At 42.4% G+C, this 22764-nt stretch overlaps 1 protein-coding gene across 6 annotated transcripts in view; it reads left to right on the forward strand.

The window, feature by feature from the left end:
• Positions 1-22764, forward strand: part of THRAP3 (thyroid hormone receptor associated protein 3) — a 342660-nt gene that overhangs the window by 106870 nt on the left and 213026 nt on the right. For all 6 annotated transcript variants that reach the window (XM_053707020.1, XM_053707022.1, XM_053707019.1 and 3 more), the window contains one exon: positions 8003-8175. In XM_053707020.1, the coding sequence (XP_053562995.1) occupies positions 8003-8175 (173 nt within the window). The remainder of the gene's footprint in view (positions 1-8002; positions 8176-22764) is intronic.

A 22764-nucleotide genomic window follows, 5' to 3' on the forward strand; every position in this document is an offset into this window, starting at 1 on the left:
TTTTACCTTATGTAACAGGATGCTGTTCTTATAGACAGTTGTCTGCTTTGTTTGGATAATCAAATTATTTCGCCCCCTTGCAATTTTGTTCCTCATGCATAGATAGGACTTTAAAGAATAGAGATAAACTTCTTGTTTTTGAGCCAACAGTCTCTCAGGATGATGCTGTTCAGGCAATGCCACAGCTTTCTCCTCTTACGTCCCAAGCCATGGTGTCACATGCAGTGCACTGCGGTTCCTCTCAATCTCCTGGAGGAGTTTATTTGCGAGCAGCAATTGCTGCCCAGGTATCTTCTGCGGCATTAGCTGCCATTCCTATGCTACAAGGAAAACGCAAGAGAAAAAATAGAGATTCAGATAATAAAGTTCCTGCTTCTGCTACTCAAGTTGCCCTTTCTCATAAATTTGATGAGGAAGTTACGTCGGTAGCTTCTGAGGGTGAAATCTCAGATTCGAACAGTATGATTCCTTCTTCTGATGCTGAAGTTGTAACCTTCAGATTTAAGCTTGAACACTTGTGTACTGTTAAAGGAAGTTTTGGCTACTTTGGACAACTCCGATACTCCTATCGTTAACCCTAAGAAATCTAGTAAACTTAATAAATACTTTGATGTTCCTTCCTCGGTGGAGGTGTTTCCTGTGGCAGACCGTGCTACGGAGATTATAGCACAGTAATGGGAGAAACCAGGGGTACCTTTTTCCCCATCTCCTGTCTTTTAAAAGGATGTTTCCTGTCGCTGACTCCATTACAGAGTCATGGCATACGGTGCCTAAAGTAGAAGGGGCCATTTCTACTCTGGCTAAGAACTACTATTCCTATTGAGGATAGCTGCTCTTTTAAGGATCCAATGGACAAAAAGCTGGAGGCTTATTTGAAGATGTATGTCCATCAAGGTCTCCAATGACAACCTGCAGTGTATATTGCCACTGTCAAGTGCGGCATCCCATTGGTTTGACGCCTTAACTAAATCTCTTCAAGTAGACACTCCCTTAGAGGAGATTCAAGACAGGATTAAGGCTCTTAAGCTAGACAATTCCTTTATTTCTGATGCTACCATGAAGGTTATTAAGCTGGGAGCCAAGATATCTGGCTTCGCTGTGCTTGCTCGCCGGGCATTGTGGCTGAAATCTTGGTCAGCCGATGTTACCTCTATTTCCAAGCTTCTGGCGATTCCTTACAAGTGTAAGACCTTGTTTGGACCTGGTCTGGCAGAAATAATTTCTGATATCACGGGTGGAAAAAGGTATTTTCTACCACAAGATAAGAATAGACCTAAAGGATGTCAGAGTAATTTTCGTTTCGTAACTTTAAAGAAAAGTCTTCCTCTTCCAATCATCATAAAGGGTTTGCCCCCGATCTAGTTTTCTCAGGCATGGATACGAGATGTCCCAGATGCCTGGGCTGTGGACATAGTATCTCAAGGTTACAAAATAGATTTCAAGGACTTTCCTCCCATGTTTCTCCTCAAGATTATCTGCAGACCAGATAGAGAGGCGTTCTTGAAATGTGTTCAGGATCTTTCCTTCCTTGGAGTGATAGTTCCAGTAGAGGAACAGGGCCTAGGTTTCTATTCAAATCTGTGGTTCCCAAAAAGAGGGAACTTTCAGACCTATTCTAGACCTGAAGTGTCTAAACAAGTTTCTCAGAATACCGTCCTTCAAAATGGAAACTATTCGTTCCATTCTGCCTTTAGTCCAAGAGGGTCAGTTCATGACGACCATAGATCTGAAGGACTCGTATCTTCATGCTCCCATTGACGGGGATCATCACAAGTTCCTGAGATTCGCCTTTCTGGACAAACACTTTGTGGCTCTTCCGTTTGTTCTTGCTACAGCTCCCAGAATTTTTTCGAAAGTTCTGGGGGCTCTCTTGGCAGTGATCCGGTCTCGGGGAATTGCAGTGACATCCTACCTGGACGACACATTGTTTAGGCGCCATCTTTTCAACAAGCAAACTCATACAGAGATCTTGTTGTTTTTTGTTGTTTTTTTTACGTTCTAACGGATGGAAAGTGAATCTGGAAAAGAGTTCCCTTGTTCCAGCTACAAGAGTAGTTTTCTTCGGGACTATAATAGATTCCCTATCTATGAAAATATTTCTGACAGAGGTCAGGAATTTCGAAGTTCTTGCCTCGCTCTGCAGTCTACTGTTCAGCTATCAGTGGCTCAATGTATGGAGGTATTCGGTCTGATGCGCGCTTCAATGGACATATCTTTTTTGCTTGATTCCATTTGAGAGAGCTGGAGTTATGCATGCTCAGACAATGGAATGAGGATCATTCTGATCAGTCGCAGAGGATAGATGTAGATCAGTCGACCAGAGACTCTCTCCCGTGGTGGCTTTTTTAGGATTTGGCTTCCAAAGACCTTCCTGGGTGATTGTGACCAAGGACGCCAGCCTGCAGGGCTTGGGAGCAGTCTGGGACTCGTTAAAGGTTCAGGGACTGTGGACTCGGGAGGAGTCTGCTCTCCCCATAAACATCATGGAATTGAGCGATTTACAATGCTCTGATGGCTTGGCCTCAGTTGTCCTTAGCCCAGTTTATCAGGTTCCAGTCAGACAATATCACCTCAGTGGCTTACATCAACCACCAGGGAGGAACTCGGAGTTCCTTAGCCATGAAGAAGGTTGCTCTAATTGTTCACTGGGAGGAAGCTCACAATTGCTGTCTGTCTACCATCCACATTTCAGGAGTGAACTAGAAAGCGGATTTCCTGAGCAGACCGACATTTCATCCTGGGGAGTGGGCTCTCCATCCGGAAGTGTTCCCCAGGTTAACCCTCAAATGGGGGGTGCCAGAGTTGGATTTGATGGCATCTCGGCAGAACACCAAGCTTCAAAGGTACGGATCAAGGTCAAGAGATCCGCAGGCTCTCTTGATAGATGGTCTGGCGGTTCCTTGGAATTTCAGTCTAGCATACTTGTTTCCTCCATTTGCTCTCCTTCCACAAGTCATTGCTCATATCAAGCAGGAGAGAGCATCAGTTAAATAAAGGGCACTTTCATTCATGAAATATAAGATACTTCATGAAAAGAGCCAATAGCAGTGCGGTAAATCCGGCTCCCATTGGCGCCAAGCCAGAATTACCGCACGGCTATTGGCTAAGAGGTGAAAATGTCACCGCTTAGCCAAAAATTTTTTTTTCTGTAGTGGCTAAAAACGGTGATCGATTGAATCAAATAAAGGATCGTTCTACATGAAGTATCTTATACTTCATGAATGAAAGTGCACTTTATTTGTTTCAATAGTAAATTTGTAAAACGCTAGGATTTACTTTCATTTTAAATTGAAGGGTGGGGTCGTGGACTCACCATATCCGGAAAGAAACAAATTTATCAGTTAACCATACATTTTATTTTCTTAAGATATGGTGAATACTAGTGGGAACCAATACCCAAGCTAGAGGACACAGATGACTAGGGAGGGAAAAAGACAGGCAGACCTAAACAGAAGGCAACACCGCTTAAAGAACCTTTCTCCAAAAAGAAGCCTCAGCCGAGGCAAAAGTATCAAATTTGTAAAATTTTGAAAACTTATGTAGAGAGGACCAAGTTGCAGCCTTGCAAATCTGTTCCACAGAAGCTTCATTTTTGAAAGCCCAGGAAGAGGAAACAGCCTTTGTGGAATGAGCTGTAATTCTCTCAGGAGGCTGCTGACCAGCGGTCTCATAAGCAAAACGAATAATAAGACATATTTGTTTTTGACTAAAACCTTCAGGCACCTCTACACCTTTGTGTAATACCTTTTTCCATTTCTTTGCTGTGGTGCTCTTTGCCTTCTCCTGCTGGCCAGGAGTGAAATTCCCACTAATTGATGACGACGTGGACTCACCATATCCGGAAAGAAACAAATTTATCAGGTATGCTTACATTTTCTTTCTTAAATATTTGCATGTAAAATGTGACCGTTCGGCGAGGGGATGGGACCAAGTGTCAATAAAATTTTTTTTTTTTTTATTGAGGATACAAATGAGAAGTGAAAAAGCAGAGAAAATATAAACATAAATTGTAGCCACCAATCTGCATACTCTACCCAGGGTGCTGAACAAAAAAATGGGTGGCTCGTAAGCTTTACATTCTGCTTTTTAAAATAGATACCAAGAGAATGAAGAATATTAGGAGTAAATTAGAAAGTTGTTTAAAATTGCATGCACTATCTGAATCACGAAAGAAAAAAATTGGTTTTCATATCCCTTTAATAACTAGTCTAACACTGTTAATGTCTGGCATAATATGTTATAGAGGTTATGATATTGTAGGTTAAATCTATAAGCAGACTTATTAATACATTTAAATATGACAGGTTAAAAGAGGTGTATATGTAATCATCAGTATAAACCAAAGTAGAACTTGTCCCTAAATTGAAGGTTCAATCAATAGGAAGTAGCAGCACCAGTCAGTATATTTCTATATCCATTTATTAGACACATCACATAGAACACATACAACTTTTCGGTCGACACCTGCCATAATCATTAGTCAGGTGTTGACCGAAACGTTATGTGTTCTATGTGATGTCTCTAATAAATGAATATTGAAATATACCGACTGGGGCTGTTACTTCCTATTGATTGATTCTACTTTGGGGCATGTGCAGGACCCCCGTAGCGTGCACCCGTTCTGCAGTAAGTGCTAGGCCTTCTCTGTTTTCTGTCCTAAATTGAAGGTTGCCAAGAAGCTGAACCAACATTAAACCGAAGCATAGTTGAGGCTAAACTGTGGCAGAGAGAAAACATTTAACTTAAAACGTCTCTAGCCGAACTCCAGCTCTTCAGTGATAGCCTGGTAGTCTGCCGAAACCAGGTGGGTGTCGAGTTGCTTAGAAAGTACATTGTGGAGAGATGTATTTAGGCAATATTTACATCTCATTATACAGCTTATACATGCAACCTAAATGTAGTTTTATATCATTCTTAATACTTTTGTATACATAGTACCCTTGTAAAGAATGTACAGTACTGTAATCAGAAAGGTAATATTTGTTGTTGTTTGGTTTTTTTGTGTGGAAATAAAGGGGGAAGTAGGGAAAGGAAGGAAATATGTATAAATATTTATAAACTGATTAATTTTTTTGATTTTGTAAATTATTTCAGGTACGTTGGTCATTTGTTAATGTTTCTGGTTTTCATTTGTCAATTTATCTGTAAGATTTACATTTACAAATAATGTTTGTTATACTATATTCTTATTATCCTAATAAGATTTAATTAAAAAAAAAACAACCCCCCCACCACCACTTTTCTTCCTAAATGGTAAGAGTCCACAGCTGCATTCATTACGTTTGTGAAAATAAGAACCTGGCCACCAGGAGGAGGCAAAGATACCCCAGCTAAAGGCTTAAATACTCCTCCTACTCACCTCAACCCCCAGTCATTCTTTGACTTTCGTCCCAGGAGGTTGGCAGAGAAGTGTCAGAAGTTTGTTTTGTCTCTTATGGTGGGTAGTACTCTTCGACATGGGATGGAAGTTTTAAGTAATCCTATCAGTCTCTCATTGAGGGCCTGGATGAAAGTTAGAGTCCGGAGATGCTGGGAGAGTCTTTCTGCGAAACCATCCTGACTCCTATTAACAGCTCCACAAGCAATCAGTGTTGTCGAACTTCGCTTCGCTGCCTGCTTTAGTCTCTCAAATCCATGGCGGAGGCGCTGCTACTATTCGTCACACTTGAAGTGCCTGTTCCTGTTCCACGGCATAGATTTCGGTAAGATTGTTTCATTTTACTTCATCAGAATGTACTATAACTTATTAATGTTTCCCGTAAGGAACTATCTTGCAGGACTTAAGTATATTTATAGGGCCTCACTGAGGCTCCTTTGGTATCTTGGAATCGAGGGTTAATATCTCCCGAGGGGGATTATTGAACAGGGTTTTTTTTAAATCATGTTTGTTATTCAATCTGCTTATGTGTAGTGTTAACTGGGCTCTTGGCTTTGAACATAAAGGCCTTTGGAAGTGACGCAACCTTATGGTTGGGCGTGCTTTTTTTGGACTGTACGGTCCACCTTTCCGCATTCCTGACCATGTGGCGACTGAACAATTAGTCTGGTTCTAGGAGGTGGTGAGTGCCCCATTGTGGGTGTCAGGTGCCGTTTAAGTTTTTTCTTAGTCCTGTTTATCCCGGGGTTCCCCAGTTCCAGGAAACTTGGGGGGTGTCCTTTTGGTTTGGCTAGTTGATCTGATTCAGTAGACCAGGTATTTCTGGGTGCCGATGCCCCCTGGGCTTGCCTTTTGCCTATGGTCGGTTTCCTTTGGTTGGCTTGCTGAAATAGTGTGATGACTTCGCTGCTCTGCAAGCAAAGGGGTTCGTTGTGGAACCACTGCAGCTATGGCACCTTGTCTGTGTGCTAGCCAGTTAGATCTTCAGGGGATTCCTTCCAGGTCAGGGCATTGGAGATTTGTTCTCTCGGTTCAGCCTACGGCTGTGTCCTGGTGGCAGATGCTCTGTCCTTCCATCCCGGGGGGGGGGGTTGGGTCTTATGTCCTTCTTTTGGAAGTTTGGTCCCTGTCTTAGGGCTTCTCCTGGCTTCAGGTGGTTAGGACAGACGGGTTAACCTATTTCGGAGAGAGGTACGCTCTCTGGGTTGTTCTGTCCATTTGGAGAGTTGCTGGCTCCGCCTTGAGTCTGTTAAGCCTTTAGCTAGACCTTCTAGGTCTACGGCCTGTCGACGGTCTCCATGTGGTATTTCTGGTCGGCACCCGAGCACTATTGTAATGGCTGTGCCATTTTTTTCGTTTGTTGTTTGAGACTGGGGTTTTTCTGGCCCCTGGTTTCAGACCTGCCGATGCTTGGGCTGGCCCGGCTGGAGGTAGGTCCTGAGACCTATGTGTAGGTCTGGCGGTTTCGGTTGCCTAAAGTGTGCCTTCTGTAATGGAGGTTTAGCACTCTGCATTTTGGTAGCCGCTTCTAGCAAGCATTTCTTCTGTCACCCTGAGGATGGCTGCGTGTTCTTGACTCAGGTGTTTACCTCGTCTGGGTCTGTTACATGTAATTTTGCCAGAACTCCTCAGGGTTCTGAGTTCGGATGATGTTTGGTCTCCGTTTTCAGTTCCTAGGCGCTGGTTGACTTGCTGCCTGGCAAGTGAATGGTTGCCCTTTGAAACCAGCTACAGCTGTTTGCGCCTTGACTGAGTGCTAGCTAGCTGTTCCAATCCTTTGCAGGATGTTGGGAGAACTTTTTTTCTGTTCTGCTACCGATTCTAAACCTTGTGGTTTCTATTTGTATTGGGCGTTGCCTCCCCTTGCTGTCAGGACCCTTTTAGGTCTTGTGAGCTTGGTTTTGTTGGGGGGTTTTCCTTTTATGGAGTTTGCGGTAACCTTTCAGTTCCCATTTGGTTCTTCCTTGCCTTATTCCTTTGGGAGTTTCAGGGGAGGCTCTCTTTGCTAGTAAAGGGTGTGTTGTGGGGGACCGACTGTTGGGCGATGGTGTCTTCTCGAGGACTGTTGGCTCAGTTGTGTGTGGTGTTGCTGTCTCTACCTAGGCTTTCGGGCTATCTGATGGTCAGTGTCCTTGGCACCTTTTCCCTTTCTGTTTTTCTCTGCTTTGGACGAAGGAGGTTTTTTTTTTGTTGGGTAGTGGTTTTCAGGCCTGGTGCCCTCAGAATGGGCCGCCTATTGTACCCTACCGTTTTGGCATTCAGTATAGCTTGGGTATTTTCCCAAAAGTAATGAATGCAGTTGTGGACTCTTTCCATTTAGGAAGAAAAACATAAATTATGCTTACCTGATCATTTTCTTTTCTTCTGATGGAAAGAGTCCACAGCTCCCCACCCGTCTTTTATGTGGGGTGCTACTGTTCCTTGTTCCTCGGCAGAATGACTGGGGGATGAGGGGAGTGGGAGGAGTATTTAAGCCTTTGGCTGGGGTGTCTTTGCCTCCTCCTGGTGGCCAGGTTCTTATTTTCCCAAAAGTAATGAATGCAGCTATGGACTCTTTCCATCGGAAGAAAAGAACATTATCAGGTAAGCATAATTTTTTTTTTTTTTTCCCATTTTCTTTTGCAGTCCAAGTGGAATACTGGCTCATGAAAGAAAGTTGTCTCGTGACCTTGTCCATGGTAGCAAAAAAGATCTGGAATTCAAGTCTATATTTCAACATATTCAATCTGCACAGCCTCAGCGGAGTCCCTCTGAACTGTTTGCTCAGCATATAGTGACAATTGTGCATCATGTGAAAGGTAAACACATACAGAAAGACTGATATATAAATTAAATTTACAAATGGGATAATAAAAAAAAAACAACCTTGTGTAAATGAAAGTGCACCAGTACAGGGCAAACAGGATTGCTACAATGAGTCAGGGCTTGAATCAACACAGTTCTAAAATATATTGTCAGTCCTTAGACTCAATCCCCTACCACTCCTAATTTGAAAGGCTGTAATCTTCAGGCAAAGACACCATATTGCAATGCAATGCTTTTTACAGTTAACTGATGGGTAATGTGTATGTCAATATATTTTGTTTTAGCATCGGTGGTACAAAGCCTAACATTTCTCAAGGTGTGCTCTTTTTTATTATATACAATCTAAGATGATAATTTGTTGTGGAATGACTAATTTATATCCAGTTCACTATGAATACAATTATATGAATTTTTTTTTGGGGATTTGCGCTTTAAAGTCAAAGCGGAAAGATTTACTGTCAAACACTTATGTCAAGATTTTAAATGGTAAATAAGTTGGATACTTTTACATAAAATATTTTTCTTTTCTCCAACATAGGTGTGTCCGGTCCACGGCGTCATCCTTACTTGTGGGATATTCTCCTCCCCAACAGGAAATGGCAAAGAGCCCAGCAAAGCTGGTCACATGATCCCTCCTAGGCTCCGCCTACCCCAGTCATTCTCTTTGCCGTTGTACAGGCAACATCTCCACGGAGATGGCTTAGAGTTTTTTAGTGTTTAACTGTAGTTTTTATTATTCAATCAAGAATTTGTTATTTTGAAATAGTGCTGGTATGTACTATTTACTCAGAAACAGAAAAGAGATGAAGATTTCTGTTTGTATGAGGAAAATGATTTTAGCAACCGTAACTAAAATCCATGGCTGTTCCACACAGGACTGTTGAGAGCTACTAACTTCAGTTGGGGGAACAGTATGCAGTCTCTTGCTGCTTGAGGTATGACACATTCTAACAAGACGATGTAATGCTGGAAGCTGTCATTTTCCCTATGGGATCCGGTAAGCCATGTTTATTGCGATCATAAATAAGGGCTTCACAAGGGCTTATTAAGACTGTAGACTTTTCTGGGCTAAATCGATTCATTATTAACACATATTTAGCCTTGAGGAATCATTTTATCTGGGTATTTTGATATAAGAATATCGGCAGGCACTGTATTAGACACCTTATTACTTAGGGACTTTCCCAAAGCATAAGCAGAGCCTCATTTTCGCGCCGGTGTGGCGCACTTGTTTTTGAGAGGCATGGCATGCAGTCGCATGTGTGAGGAGCTCTGATACTTAGAAAAGACTTTCTGAAGGCGTCATTTGGTATCGTATTCCCCTTTGGGCTTGGTTGGGTCTCAGCAAAGCAGATACCAGGGACTGTAAAGGGGTTAAAGTTTAAAACGGCTCCGGTTCCGTTATTTTAAGGGTTAAAGCTTCCAAATTTGGTGTGCAATACTTTTAAGGCTTTAAGACACTGTGGTGAAATTTTGGTGAATTTTGTACAATTCCTTCATGTTTTTTCGCAATTGCAGTAATAAAGTGTGTTCAGTTTAAAATTTAAAGTGACAGTAACGGTTTTATTTTAAAACGTTTTTGTACTTTGTTATCAAGTTTATGCCTGTTTAACATGTCTGAACTACCAGATAGACTGTGTTCTGAATGTGGAGAAGCCAGAATTCCTATTCATTTAAATAAATGTGATTTATGTGATAATGACAATGATGCCCAAGATGATTCCTCAAGTGAGGGGAGTAAGCATGGTACTGCATCATTCCCTCCTTCGTCTACACGAGTCTTGCCCACTCAGGAGGCCCCTAGTACATCTAGCGCGCCAATACTCCTTACTATGCAACAATTAACGGCTGTAATGGATAATTCTGTCAAAAACATTTTAGCCCAAATGAACACTTGTCAGCGTAAACGCGGCTGCTCTGTTTTAGATACTGAAGAGCATGGCAACGCTGATACTAATATCTCTGAAGGGCCCCTAACCCAGTCTGATGGGGCCAGGGAGGTTTTGTCTGAGGGAGAAATTACTGATTCAGGGAACATTTCTCAACAGGCTGAACCTGATGTGATTGCATTTAAATTTAAGTTGGAACATCTCCGCATTCTGCTTAAGGAGGTATTATCCACTCTGGATGATTGTGACAAGTTGGTCATCCCAGAGAAGCTATGTAAAATGGACAAGTTCCTAGAGGTGCCGGGGCTCCCAGAAGCTTTTCCTATACCCAAGCGGGTGGCGGACATTGTTAATAAAGAATGGGAAAGGCCCGGTATTCCTTTCGTCCCTCCCCCCATATTTAAAAAATTGTTTCCTTTGGTCGACCCCAGAAAGGACTTATGGCAGACAGTCCCCAAGGTCGAGGGAGCGGTTTCCACTTTAAACAAACGCACCACTATACCCATAGAGGATAGTTGTGCTTTCAAAGATCCTATGGATAAAAAAACTAGAAGGTTTGCTTAAAAAGATGTTTATTCAGCAGGGTTACCTTCTACAACCAATTGCATGCATTGTCCCTGTCGCTACAGCCGCATGTTTCTGGTTCGATGAGCTGATAAAGGCGGTCGATAGTGATTCTCCTCCTTATGAGGAGATTATGGACAGAATCAATGCTCTCAAATTGGCTAATTCTTTCACCCTAGACGCCACTTTGCAATTGGCTAGGTTAGCGGCTAAGAATTCTGGGTTTGCTATTGTGGCACGCAGAGCGCTTTGGTTGAAATCTTGGTCGGCTGATGCGTCTTCCAAGAACAAGCTACTTAATATTCCTTTCAAGGGGAAAACGCTGTTTGGCCCTGACTTGAAAGAGATTATCTCTGATATCACTGGGGGTAAGGGCCACGCCCTTCCTCAGGATCGGCCTTTCAAGGCAAAAAATAAACCTAATTTTCGTCCCTTTCGTAGAAACGGACCAGCCCGAGGTGCTACGTCCTCTAAGCAAGAGGGTGATACTTCTCAAGCCAAGCCAGCTTGGAGACCAATGCAAGGCTGGAACAAGGGAAAGCAGGCCAAGAAACCTGCCACTGCTACCAAGACTGCATGAAATGTTGGCCCCCGATCCGGGACCGGATCTGGTGGGGGGCAGACTCTCTCTCTTCGCTCAGGCTTGGGCAAGAGATGTTCTGGATCCTTGGGCGCTAGAAATAGTCTCCCAAGGTTATCTTCTGGAATTCAAGGGACTTCCCCCAAGGGGGAGGTTCCACAGGTCTCAGTTGTCTTCAGACCACATAAAAAGACAGGCATTCTTACATTGTGTAGAAGACCTGTTAAAAATGGGAGTGATTCATCCTGTTCCATTAATAGAACAAGGGATGGGATTCTACTCCAATCTGTTCATAGTTCCCAAAAAAGAGGGAACGTTCAGACCAATCTTAGATCTCAAGATCTTAAACAAGTTTCTCAAGGTTCCATCGTTCAAGATGGAAACCATTCGAACTATTCTTCCTTCCATCCAGGAAGGTCAATTCATGACCACGGTGGATTTAAAGGATGCGTATCTACATATTCCTATCCACAAGGAACATCATCGGTTCCTAAGGTTCGCATTCCTGGACAAGCATTACCAGTTCGTGGCGCTTCCTTTCGGATTAGCCACTGCTCCAAGGATTTTCACAAAGGTACTAGGGTCCCTTCTAGCTGTGCTAAGACCAAGGGGCATTGCTGTAGTACCTTACTTGGACGACATTCTGATTCAAGCGTCGTCCCTTCCTCAAGCAAAGGCTCACACGGACATCGTCCTGGCCTTTCTCAGATCTCACGGATGGAAAGTGAACGTGGAAAAGAGTTCTCTATCTCCGTCAACAAGGGTTCCCTTCTTGGGAACAATAATAGACTCCTTAGAAATGAGGATATTTCTGACAGAGGCCAGAAAAACAAAGCTTCTAGACTCTTGTCGGATACTTCATTCCGTTCCTCTTCCTTCCATAGCTCAGTGCATGGAAGTGATTGGGTTGATGGTAGCGGCTATGGACATAGTTCCTTTTGCGCGCATTCATCTAAGACCATTACAACTGTGCATGCTCAGTCAGTGGAATGGGGATTATACAGACTTGTCTCCAAAGATACAAGTAAATCAGAGGACCAGAGACTCACTCCGTTGGTGGCTGTCCCTGGACAACCTGTCACGAGGGATGACATTCCGCAGACCAGAGTGGGTCATTGTCACGACCGACGCCAGTCTGATGGGCTGGGGCGCGGTCTGGGGATCCCTGAAAGCTCAGGGTCTTTGGTCTCGGGAAGAATCTCTTCTACCGATAAATATTCTGGAACTGAGAGCGATATTCAATGCTCTCAAGGCTTGGCCTCAGCTAGCGAGGGCCAAGTTCATACGGTTTCAATCAGACAACATGACAACTGTTGCGTACATCAACCATCAGGGGGGAACAAGGAGTTCCCTAGCGATGGAAGAAGTGACCAAAATCATTCTATGGGCGGAGTCTCACTCTTGCCACCTGTCCGCTATCCACATCCCAGGAGTGGAAAATTGGGAAGCGGATTTTCTGAGTCGTCAGACATTGCATCCGGGGGAGTGGGAACTCCATCCGGAAATCTTTGCCCAAGTCACTCAGCTGTGGGGCATTCCAGACATGGATCTGATGGCCTCTCGTCAGAACTTCAAAGTTCCTTGCTACGGGTCCAGATCCAGGGATCCCAAGGCGGCTCTAGTGGATGCACTAGTAGCACCTTGGACCTTCAAACTAGCTTATGTGTTCCCGCCGTTCCCTCTCATCCCCAGGCTGGTAGCCAGGATCAATCAGGAGAGGGCGTCGGTGATCTTGATAGCTCCTGCGTGGCCACGCAGGACTTGGTATGCAGATCTGGTGAATATGTCATCGGCTCCACCTTGGAAGCTACCTTTGAGACGAGACCTTCTTGTTCAGGGTCCGTTCGAACATCCGAACCTGGTTTCACTCCAGCTGACTGCTTGGAGATTGAACGCTTGATCTTATCGAAGCGAGGGTTCTCAGATTCTGTTATCGATACTCTTGTTCAGGCCAGAAAGCCTGTAACTAGAAAGATTTACCACAAAATTTGGAAAAAATATATCTGTTGGTGTGAATCTAAAGGATTCCCTTGGGACAAGGTTAAGATTCCTAAGATTCTATCCTTCCTTCAAGAAGGATTGGAAAAAGGATTATCTGCAAGTTCCCTGAAGGGACAGATTTCTGCCTTGTCTGTGTTACTTCACAAAAAGCTGGCAGCTGTGCCAGATGTTCAAGCCTTTGTTCAGGCTCTGGTTAGAATTAAGCCTGTTTACAAACCTTTGACTCCTCCTTGGAGTCTCAATTTAGTTCTTTCAGTTCTTCAGGGGGTTCCGTTTGAACCCTTACATTCCGTTGATATTAAGTTATTATCTTGGAAAGTTTTGTTTTTGGTTGCAATCTCTTCTGCTAGAAGAGTCTCAGAATTATCTGCTCTGCAGTGTTCTCCTCCTTATCTGGTGTTCCATGCAGATAAGGTGGTTTTACGTACTAAACCTGGTTTTCTTCCAAAAGTTGTTTCTAACAAAAACATTAACCAGGAGATTATCGTACCTTCTCTGTGTCCGAAACCAGTTTCAAAGAAGGAACGTTTGTTGCACAATTTGGATGTTGTTCGCGCTCTAAAATTCTATTTAGATGCTACAAAGGATTTTAGACAAACATCTTCCTTGTTTGTTGTTTATTCTGGTAAAAGGAGAGGTCAAAAAGCAACTTCTACCTCTCTCTCTTTTTGGATTAAAAGCATCATTAGATTGGCTTACGAGACTGCCGGACGGCAGCCTCCCGAAAGAATCACAGCTCATTCCACTAGGGCTGTGGCTTCCACATGGGCCTTCAAGAACGAGGCTTCTGTTGATCAGATATGTAGGGCAGCGACTTGGTCTTCACTGCACACTTTTACCAAATTTTACAAGTTTGATACTTTTGCTTCTTCTGAGGCTATTTTTGGGAGAAAGGTTTTGCAAGCCGTGGTGCCTTCCATTTAGGTGACCTGATTTGCTCCCTCCCTTCATCCGTGTCCTAAAGCTTTGGTATTGGTTCCCACAAGTAAGGATGACGCCGTGGACCGGACACACCTATGTTGGAGAAAACAGAATTTATGTTTACCTGATAAATTACTTTCTCCAACGGTGTGTCCGGTCCACGGCCCGCCCTGGTTTTTTTGATCAGGTCTGATAATTTATTTTCTTTAACTACAGTCACCACGGTACCATATGGTTTCTCCTATGCAAATATTCCTCCTTAACGTCGGTCGAATGACTGGGGTAGGCGGAGCCTAGGAGGGATCATGTGACCAGCTTTGCTGGGCTCTTTGCCATTTCCTGTTGGGGAGGAGAATATCCCACAAGTAAGGATGACGCCGTGGACCGGACACACCGTTGGAGAAAGTAATTTATCAGGTAAACATAAATTCTGTTTTTATGTGAATCTCCATGTCTTTATTTTCTGAAATCTTTTAGAAAAATGTTGTGGATTTAACCTTTCCTCCCTAATTTGATTTGGATCTCCACATGTGAGCTTTAATAATATATACTGTTACAATAATTTTATTTTAGCAAAACAATATTTTCCAGATAGCTGTAGAGCAATCTTTAATTCTGAAATGTATCTCTACTGTAACTTTTGGACACATTTTGACTCTGATAATACCATCAGCTTCTTTCTTCTATGAAGCCTTTTATTATCTGGAACTAATAAGAAAGATACATTTTTAAAATGTGTTATCTTGTTTGGAGAATACCAAACTAGATCATTTGTTAATTGCCTTTTCTTCCCATGGAGGTTGGACTTTTGATTAATTTCATAAGGTGGCTAAAGTCCACAAGCCATTGCTCCTGGTACTTAACTACCGGCTGCTAGGAGGAGGCAAAGACGCACAACATTCCACAAGCTTTTAATACCTCTTACCTCTCTGATATTCCAGTCTTATCTTTGCCTCAAAAGGATAATGTGAAGATTTGAGGTTCTCCAGATTCAATTTGTGAACAGGGGTCCTTAGACCTAGTTGAGACCCATTCTTCCCCCCCAAAAACAATTGGTTTTTCATAGAGGGGTTTAATAAAGTACTTAGTCAGAAAATGTAATTCTTCTTCTGAAGTTTATTTGCCTGCCATAGGTGTTGCGGGCACTTGTCCTTTATCCTCCTCCTGTTTGCTCATCTTTGTACTCCTCTGCTGCTGGAAGCAGTTTCTGCATCTGGGTAAACACAGTAGAGTGGGAACATCTGAGTTAAGTGCAGTCATTTAATGCACTCACATAGGCCTCAGGATATTAGCAGGTGCATTTATATATGTGCATCTTAGCTAAGGGACATTCACACCTATAGGACACACCACAGTTTATCTAGATATTTAACATTTATAGTCTAGCAATTAATGGGAGTATGTATTTGATTTGTTTTTGAGGAGACTATTTGTGAAAAATGTTTCTGTATAAGTAAAAACAGCACTAGTCACAATGTTAGCGCTAACATAATTTATTTTTTTCTATTTCTCCATAGTGCACTCTGACATTTTATTAGTTTTCTATCTTTACTCCCCTCCATGTGCACTATTAAGTTGCATTCTTGGGAGAGGGTAGCGTATTTGGTATATTTTATTCGGACAGTTGAAGTGCAGTGCCATGGTTAAAGCGTTACCGCTGCGTGCTATTTCCCGCCTGTTTATTTAACTTACCGCACAATTCTATTACTGATTGCTTTATCGTGGTGGGTGTCTTAACAACAATATTTTATATTTAGTTGCACTCTTGTTTTTTTTTATGCTTGCAATCCATTACCGCTTCTTTGTTAGTTCATTTTTATTTTGTGTGGTAGTTAAACGTCCACGGATCATCTTTAATTACTAATGGAATATTCACCTCCTGGTCAGCAGGAGGTCGGCAAAGAGCACCACAGCAGAGCTGTTAAATAGCTCCTCCCTTCCCTCCCACTCCAGTCATTCTCTTTGCCTACGTTAGTGTTAGGATGTGGTAAAGTGAGGTGTTAGATAAGATTCTTCAATCAAGAGTTTATCATTTTTAAAGTAGTGCAAGATTGTGCTGCTTTGTCCTAGGGTGTAGCCGTAGTCCATATCAGTCTCTTCAGTAGAGCAGTGGTGGCTTTAGAGCGATGGGAACTTGTGGGACATAATTCTCACTGCGCCTCCCATATTCTGATGTTGCCCTATCTTCTATAGCCTGAGGTGGATTTACTCAGACTTCAGATTTCTCCACAGGTCGATGTGAGGGATAGGACCTCTCAAGCCTGTGAGCTGCATTGCTGTCAGGCAGATGTAAGGTAAGTGCTGCTTTTTTATTCCGGGGCCAAGAAGCAAACTCGGAGGAACATATAAGGCTCATACAGGAAGGGGCACTTTATGTTTGGGACTACAAACTCTCCTAGTCTGGAGAGGAATTCGACAGCCATATCTGCAGGCACTGGGGCTGGGAGTAAAGCTTTTTATTTTTTGCTCTGGTGGTTATGTCTCCAGACGGCTTAAACTAGCAAACAAGCCGATCGGGAGATGAGATGCATACAGTAACGGGTTTGTGTGCCTTTTTTTGATTGCGCAGTACTTGGAGATATGTCTTTCGTTGCAGAGACGGCAGAATAGCGTGGCACTAGAATCGCATGGTTTTTATTGATTAAGCGCTTCTAGTACCATCAGTTAGCTCTTTCTGTTACTGAGGTCCAGATCATTCCTGCTCCACATGAGAAGGGGATATTGCCTCTGTTTAGCGGTCAGGTAGGCGCCTCAGCAGGGTTGCTGAGGTGTAAAGGTGTCTGATAGAATTTAAGTTGATTTATATTGATTTATTCTTATATTTGACATAGCGGGGTAAAAAAGTTACTTGTTTAAATTTAAAGGCACAGTAACGTTTTTTTGTACAAAAGTTCTGTATTTTTTTAAGTTTAGTAATTTACTCATAGTAAACAGCATGGACCAAGAAGCCTTGCATGATGTCACTCGCTCCTTATGTTTTGATGCAAATGTGGAACCACCTATTCCTTTCTGTCCCTCATGTATTGAGGACTTTATCTTATAGGAAAAATATTTTTTCTGAGCAAAACTTTTTTTATGCTGTCCAAGATTCTGACGAGGTTCAAGGTATGCCGCAGCTTTCTCCCTAAGTGGGAAAAAGAAAAAAAGCTGAACAATATCCCTGAAGTTAACTTGCATATATATCGTATACAAGCTTGAGGGAGTAAATTATGTATTTGGCAACTTCCTTTAAATCGAGGTACTGCTCTTCAGAGGCTAAACGGGTATAATAAACATGTATAAAGAAAATATAAAGTACCAATAGCACCTGTTGCCCCTATTTCTTTGCAGCACCAAGAACTTCTGTATTTGTGTAAACTAATCCCACAGACTGTATATGTGGCAAAGAGGTCTGTAATTAGTATTGGAAGTCCAAATATAAACACAGCAAAACAAAACAAGACGCTAGTGACTGCTGAAAGAGGAAAATACTGCATTTAGAAGAAGGGTGAGTGAGTGTTTTGTTTTGCTGTGTTTATATTTGGACTTCCAATACTAATTACAGACCTCTTTGCCACATATACAGTCTGTGGGATTAGTTTACACAAATACAGAAGTTCTTGGTGCTGCAAAGAAATAGGGGCAACAGGTGCTATTGGTACTTTATATTTTCTTTATACATGTTTATTATACCTGTTTGGCAACTTCCTATAAATCGAGGTGCTGCTTCTCTTCAGAGGCTAAACAGGTATAATAAACATGTATAAAGAAAATATAAAGTACCAATAGCACCTGTTGCAAACAAAATAGAGACTGAAACTTACCGAAAGCCAACAGCAGGAAATACCATTCTTAGGGCTAATTCACATCACCCTGAACACTTGAAAAGAGGGATTCCTAAGGGACAATATATGCGCCTTCATAGGAACTGCTCTAACATATTGCAGTACAAACAGGCTGATGATCTCACGCAAAGATTAGTGGCTAGAGGCTATAAAAAGAACATACTATCAAATATATCAAATGAAGTCCAATCTATGGATAGAAATGAACTTCTGGCTGACAAAGTAAAAACAACTCACTTTTCAGGCTCAACTGTAGTCTTTTCAACTAAATATAGTAATCAATACCAACAAATCTGTTCAGTAATAAGAAAAAACTTAGTAATACTAGAAAAAGATAAACTTCTTGATACCAGCATCTTAAGCAACATAAAATTTGTCTCAAGGAATGCAAGTAATATTGGAAACAGCTTAAAAAGACATTTTGACAAAAAAATTGACAATGCACAGAGAACATGGCTAGAACCAAGGCTGTTTTTTTTTTTTTTTATGTGGCACCAATCCATGCAAGTCATGTGAATACGCTGAAGTTGAATCCCCCTTTTCCTCCAGCCATACTGGTGAAACATTTAAAATAAAACACAATTTCTCTTGTTAAGTGTATCCAGTCCACGGATCATCTATTACTTGTGGGATATTCTCCTTCCCAACAGGAAGTTGCAAGCGGATCACCCACAGTAGAGCTGCTATATAGCTCCTCCCCTCACTGCCATATCCAGTCATTCTCTTGCAAGCCTCAACCAAGATGGAGGTCGTAAGAGGAGTGTGGTGTTTTATACTTAGTTTATTCTTCAATCAAAAGTTTGTTATTTTTAAATGGTGCCGGAGTGTACTGTTTATCTCAGGCAGTATTTAGAAGAAGAATCTGCCTGCGTTTTCTATGATCTTAGCAGAAGTAACTAAGATCCATGGCTGTTCTCACATATTCTGAGGAGTGAGGTAACTTCAGAGAGGGAATGGCGTGCAGGTTTTCCTGCAATAAGGTATGTGCAGTTAATATTTTTCTAGGGATGGAATTTGCTAGAAAATGCTGCTGATACCGAACTAATGTAAGTAAAGCCTTAAATGCAGTGATAGCGACTGGTATCAGGCTTATTAATAGAGATACATACTCTTATAAAAATGTAATATAAAACGTTTGCTGGCATGTTTAATCGTTTTTATATGTATTTGGTGATAAAACTTATTGAGGCCTAGTTTTTTTTTTTCCACATGGCTGGCTTGAATTTTGCCTAGAAACAGTTTCCTTAGGCTTTCCACTGTTGTAATATGAGTGGGAGGGGCCTATTTTGCCGTTTTTTTGAACAGCAAAAATTAGACACAGACATCCAGCTTCTTCCTGCATGATCCAGGACATCTCTGGAGGGCTCAAAAGGCTTCAAAGTCGTTTTTGAGGGAGGTAAAAAGCCACAGTAGAGCTGTGGCAGTTGTTGTGACTGTTTGAAAAAACGTTTTTGTCTTTTATTATTCCGTTTTGGGTATTAAGGGGTTAATCATCCATTTGCAAGTGGGTGCAATGCTCTGCTAACTTGTTACATACACTGTAAAAATTTTGTTAGTGTAACTGCCTTTTTCTCCAACATAGGTGTGTCCGGTCCACGGCGTCATCCTTACTTGTGGGATATTCTCTTCCCCAACAGGAAATGGCAAAGAGCCCAGCAAAGCTGGTCACATGATCCCTCCTAGGCTCCGCCTACCCCAGTCATTCTCTTTGCCGTTGTACAGGCAACATCTCCACGGAGATGGCTTAGAGTTTTTTAGTGTTTAACTGTAGTTTTTATTATTCAATCAAGAGTTTGTTATTTTAAAATAGTGCTGGTATGTACTATTTACTCAGAAACAGAAAAGAGATGAAGATTTCTGTTTGTATGAGGAAAATGATTTTAGCAACCGTTACTAAAATCCATGGCTGTTCCACACAGGACTGTTGAGAGGAATTAACTTCAGTTGGGGGAACAGTGAGCAGTCTCTTGCTGCTTGAGGTATGACACATTCTAACAAGACGATGTAATGCTGGAAGCTGTCATTTTCCCTATGGGATCCGGTAAGCCATGTTTATTAAGATAGTAAATAAGGGCTTCACAAGGGCTTATTAAGACTGTAGTCTTTTTCTGGGCTAAATCGATTCATTATTAACACATATTTAGCCTTGAGGAATCATTTAATCTGGGTATTTTGATAAGATTATATCGGCAGGCACTGTTTTAGACACCTTATTCTTAGGGGCTTTCCCAAATCATAGGCAGAGCCTCATTTTCGCGCCGGTGTTGCGCACTTGTTTTTGAGAGGCATGACATGCAGTCGCATGTGTGAGGAGCTCTGATACATAGAAAAGACTTTCTGAAGGCGTCATTTGGTATCGTATTCCCCTTTGGGCTTGGTTGGGTCTCAGCAAAGCAGATACCAGGGACTGTAAAGGGGTTAAAGTTAAAAACGGCTCCGGTTCCGTTATTTTAAGGGTTAAAGCTTCCAAATTTGGCGTGCAATACTTTTAAGGCTTTAAGACACTGTGGTGAAATTTTGGTGAATTTTGAACAATTCCTTCATATTTTTTCGCAATTGCAGTAATAAAGTGTGTTCAGTTTAAAATTTAAAGTGACAGTAACGGTTTTATTTTAAAACGTTTTTTGTACTTTGTTATCAAGTTTATGCCTGTTTAACATGTCTGAACTACCAGATAGACTGTGTTCTGAATGTGGGGAAGCCAGAGTTCCTTCTCATTTAAATAAATGTGATTTATGTGACAATGACAATGATGCCCAAGATGATTCCTCAAGTGAGGGGAGTAAGCATGGTACTGCATCATTCCCTCCTTCGTCTACACGAGTCTTGCCCACTCAGGAGGCCCCTAGTACATCTAGCGCGCCAATACTCCTTACTATGCAACAATTAACGGCTGTAATGGATAATTCTGTCAAAAACATTTTAGCCAAAATGCACACTTATCAGCGTAAGCGCGACTGCTCTGTTTTAGATACTGAAGAGCATGACGACGCGGATAATAATGGTTCTGAAGGGCCCCTAAACCAGTCTGATGGGGCCAGGGAGGTTTTGTCTGAGGGAGAAATTACTGATTCAGGGAACATTTCTCAACAAGCTGAACCTGATGTGATTACGTTTAAATTTAAGTTGGAACATCTCCGCATTCTGCTTAAGGAGGTATTATCCACTCTGGATGATTGTGACAAGTTGGTCATCCCAGAGAAACTATGTAAAATGGACAAGTTCCTAGAGGTCCCGGGGCTCCCAGAAGCTTTTCCTATACCCAAGCGGGTGGCGGACATTGTAAATAAAGAATGGGAAAGGCCCGGTATTCCTTTCGTCCCTCCCCCCATATTTAAAAAATTGTTTCCTATGGTCGACCCCAGAAAGGACTTATGGCAGACAGTCCCCAAGGTCGAGGGAGCGGTTTCCACTTTAAACAAACGCACCACTATACCCATAGAAGATAGTTGTGCTTTCAAAGATCCTATGGATAAAAAATTAGAAGGTTTACTTAAAAAGATGTTTGTTCAGCAGGGTTACCTTCTTCAACCAATTTCATGCATTGTCCCTGTCGCTACAGCCGCGTGTTTCTGGTTCGATGAGCTGGTAAAGGCGGTCGATAGTGATTCTCCTCCTTATGAGGAGATTATGGACAGAATCAATGCTCTCAAATTGGCTAATTCTTTCACCCTAGACGCCACTTTGCAATTGGCTAGGTTAGCGGCTAAGAATTCTGGGTTTGCTATTGTGGCGCGCAGAGCGCTTTGGTTGAAATCTTGGTCAGCTGATGCGTCTTCCAAGAACAAGCTACTTAACATTCCTTTCAAGGGGAAAACGCTGTTTGGCCCTGACTTGAAAGAGATTATCTCTGATATCACTGGGGGTAAGGGCCACGCCCTTCCTCAGGATCGGCCTTTCAAGGCCAAAAATAAACCTAATTTTCGTCCCTTTCGTAGAAACGGACCAGCCCAAAGTGCTACGTCCTCTAAGCAAGAGGGTAATACTTCTCAAGCCAAGCCAGCTTGGAGACCAATGCAAGGCTGGAACAAGGGAAAGCAGGCCAAGAAACCTGCCACTGCTACCAAGACAGCATGAAATGTTGGCCCCCGATCCGGGACCGGATCTGGTGGGGGGCAGACTCTCTCTCTTCGCTCAGGCTTGGGCAAGAGATGTTCTGGATCCTTGGGCGCTAGAAATAGTCTCCCAAGGTTATCTTCTGGAATTCAAGGGGCTTCCCCCAAGGGGGAGGTTCCACAGGTCTCAGTTGTCTTCAGACCACATAAAAAGACAGGCATTCTTACGTTGTGTAGAAGACCTGTTAAAAATGGGAGTGATTCATCCTGTTCCATTAGGAGAACAAGGGATGGGGTTCTACTCCAATCTGTTCATAGTTCCCAAAAAAGAGGGAACGTTCAGACCAATCTTAGATCTCAAGATCTTAAACAAGTTTCTCAAGGTTCCATCGTTCAAAATGGAGACCATTAGAACAATTCGTCCTTCCATCCAGGAAGGTCAATTCATGACCACGGTGGATTTAAAGGATGCGTATCTACATATTCCTATCCACAAGGAACATCATCGGTTCCTAAGGTTCGCATTCCTGGACAAGCATTACCAGTTCGTGGCGCTTCCTTTCGGATTAGCCACTGCTCCAAGGATTTTCACAAAGGTACTAGGGTCCCTTCTAGCTGTGCTAAGACCAAGGGGCATTGCTGTAGTACCTTACTTGGACGACATTCTGATTCAAGCGTCGTCCCTTCCTCAAGCAAAGGCTCACACGGACATCGTCCTGGCCTTTCTCAGATCTCACGGATGGAAAGT

The sequence above is a fragment of the Bombina bombina genome, chromosome 3 (genome assembly GCF_027579735.1).
Source record: "Bombina bombina isolate aBomBom1 chromosome 3, aBomBom1.pri, whole genome shotgun sequence".
Classification (NCBI taxonomy): domain Eukaryota; kingdom Metazoa; phylum Chordata; class Amphibia; order Anura; family Bombinatoridae; genus Bombina; species Bombina bombina.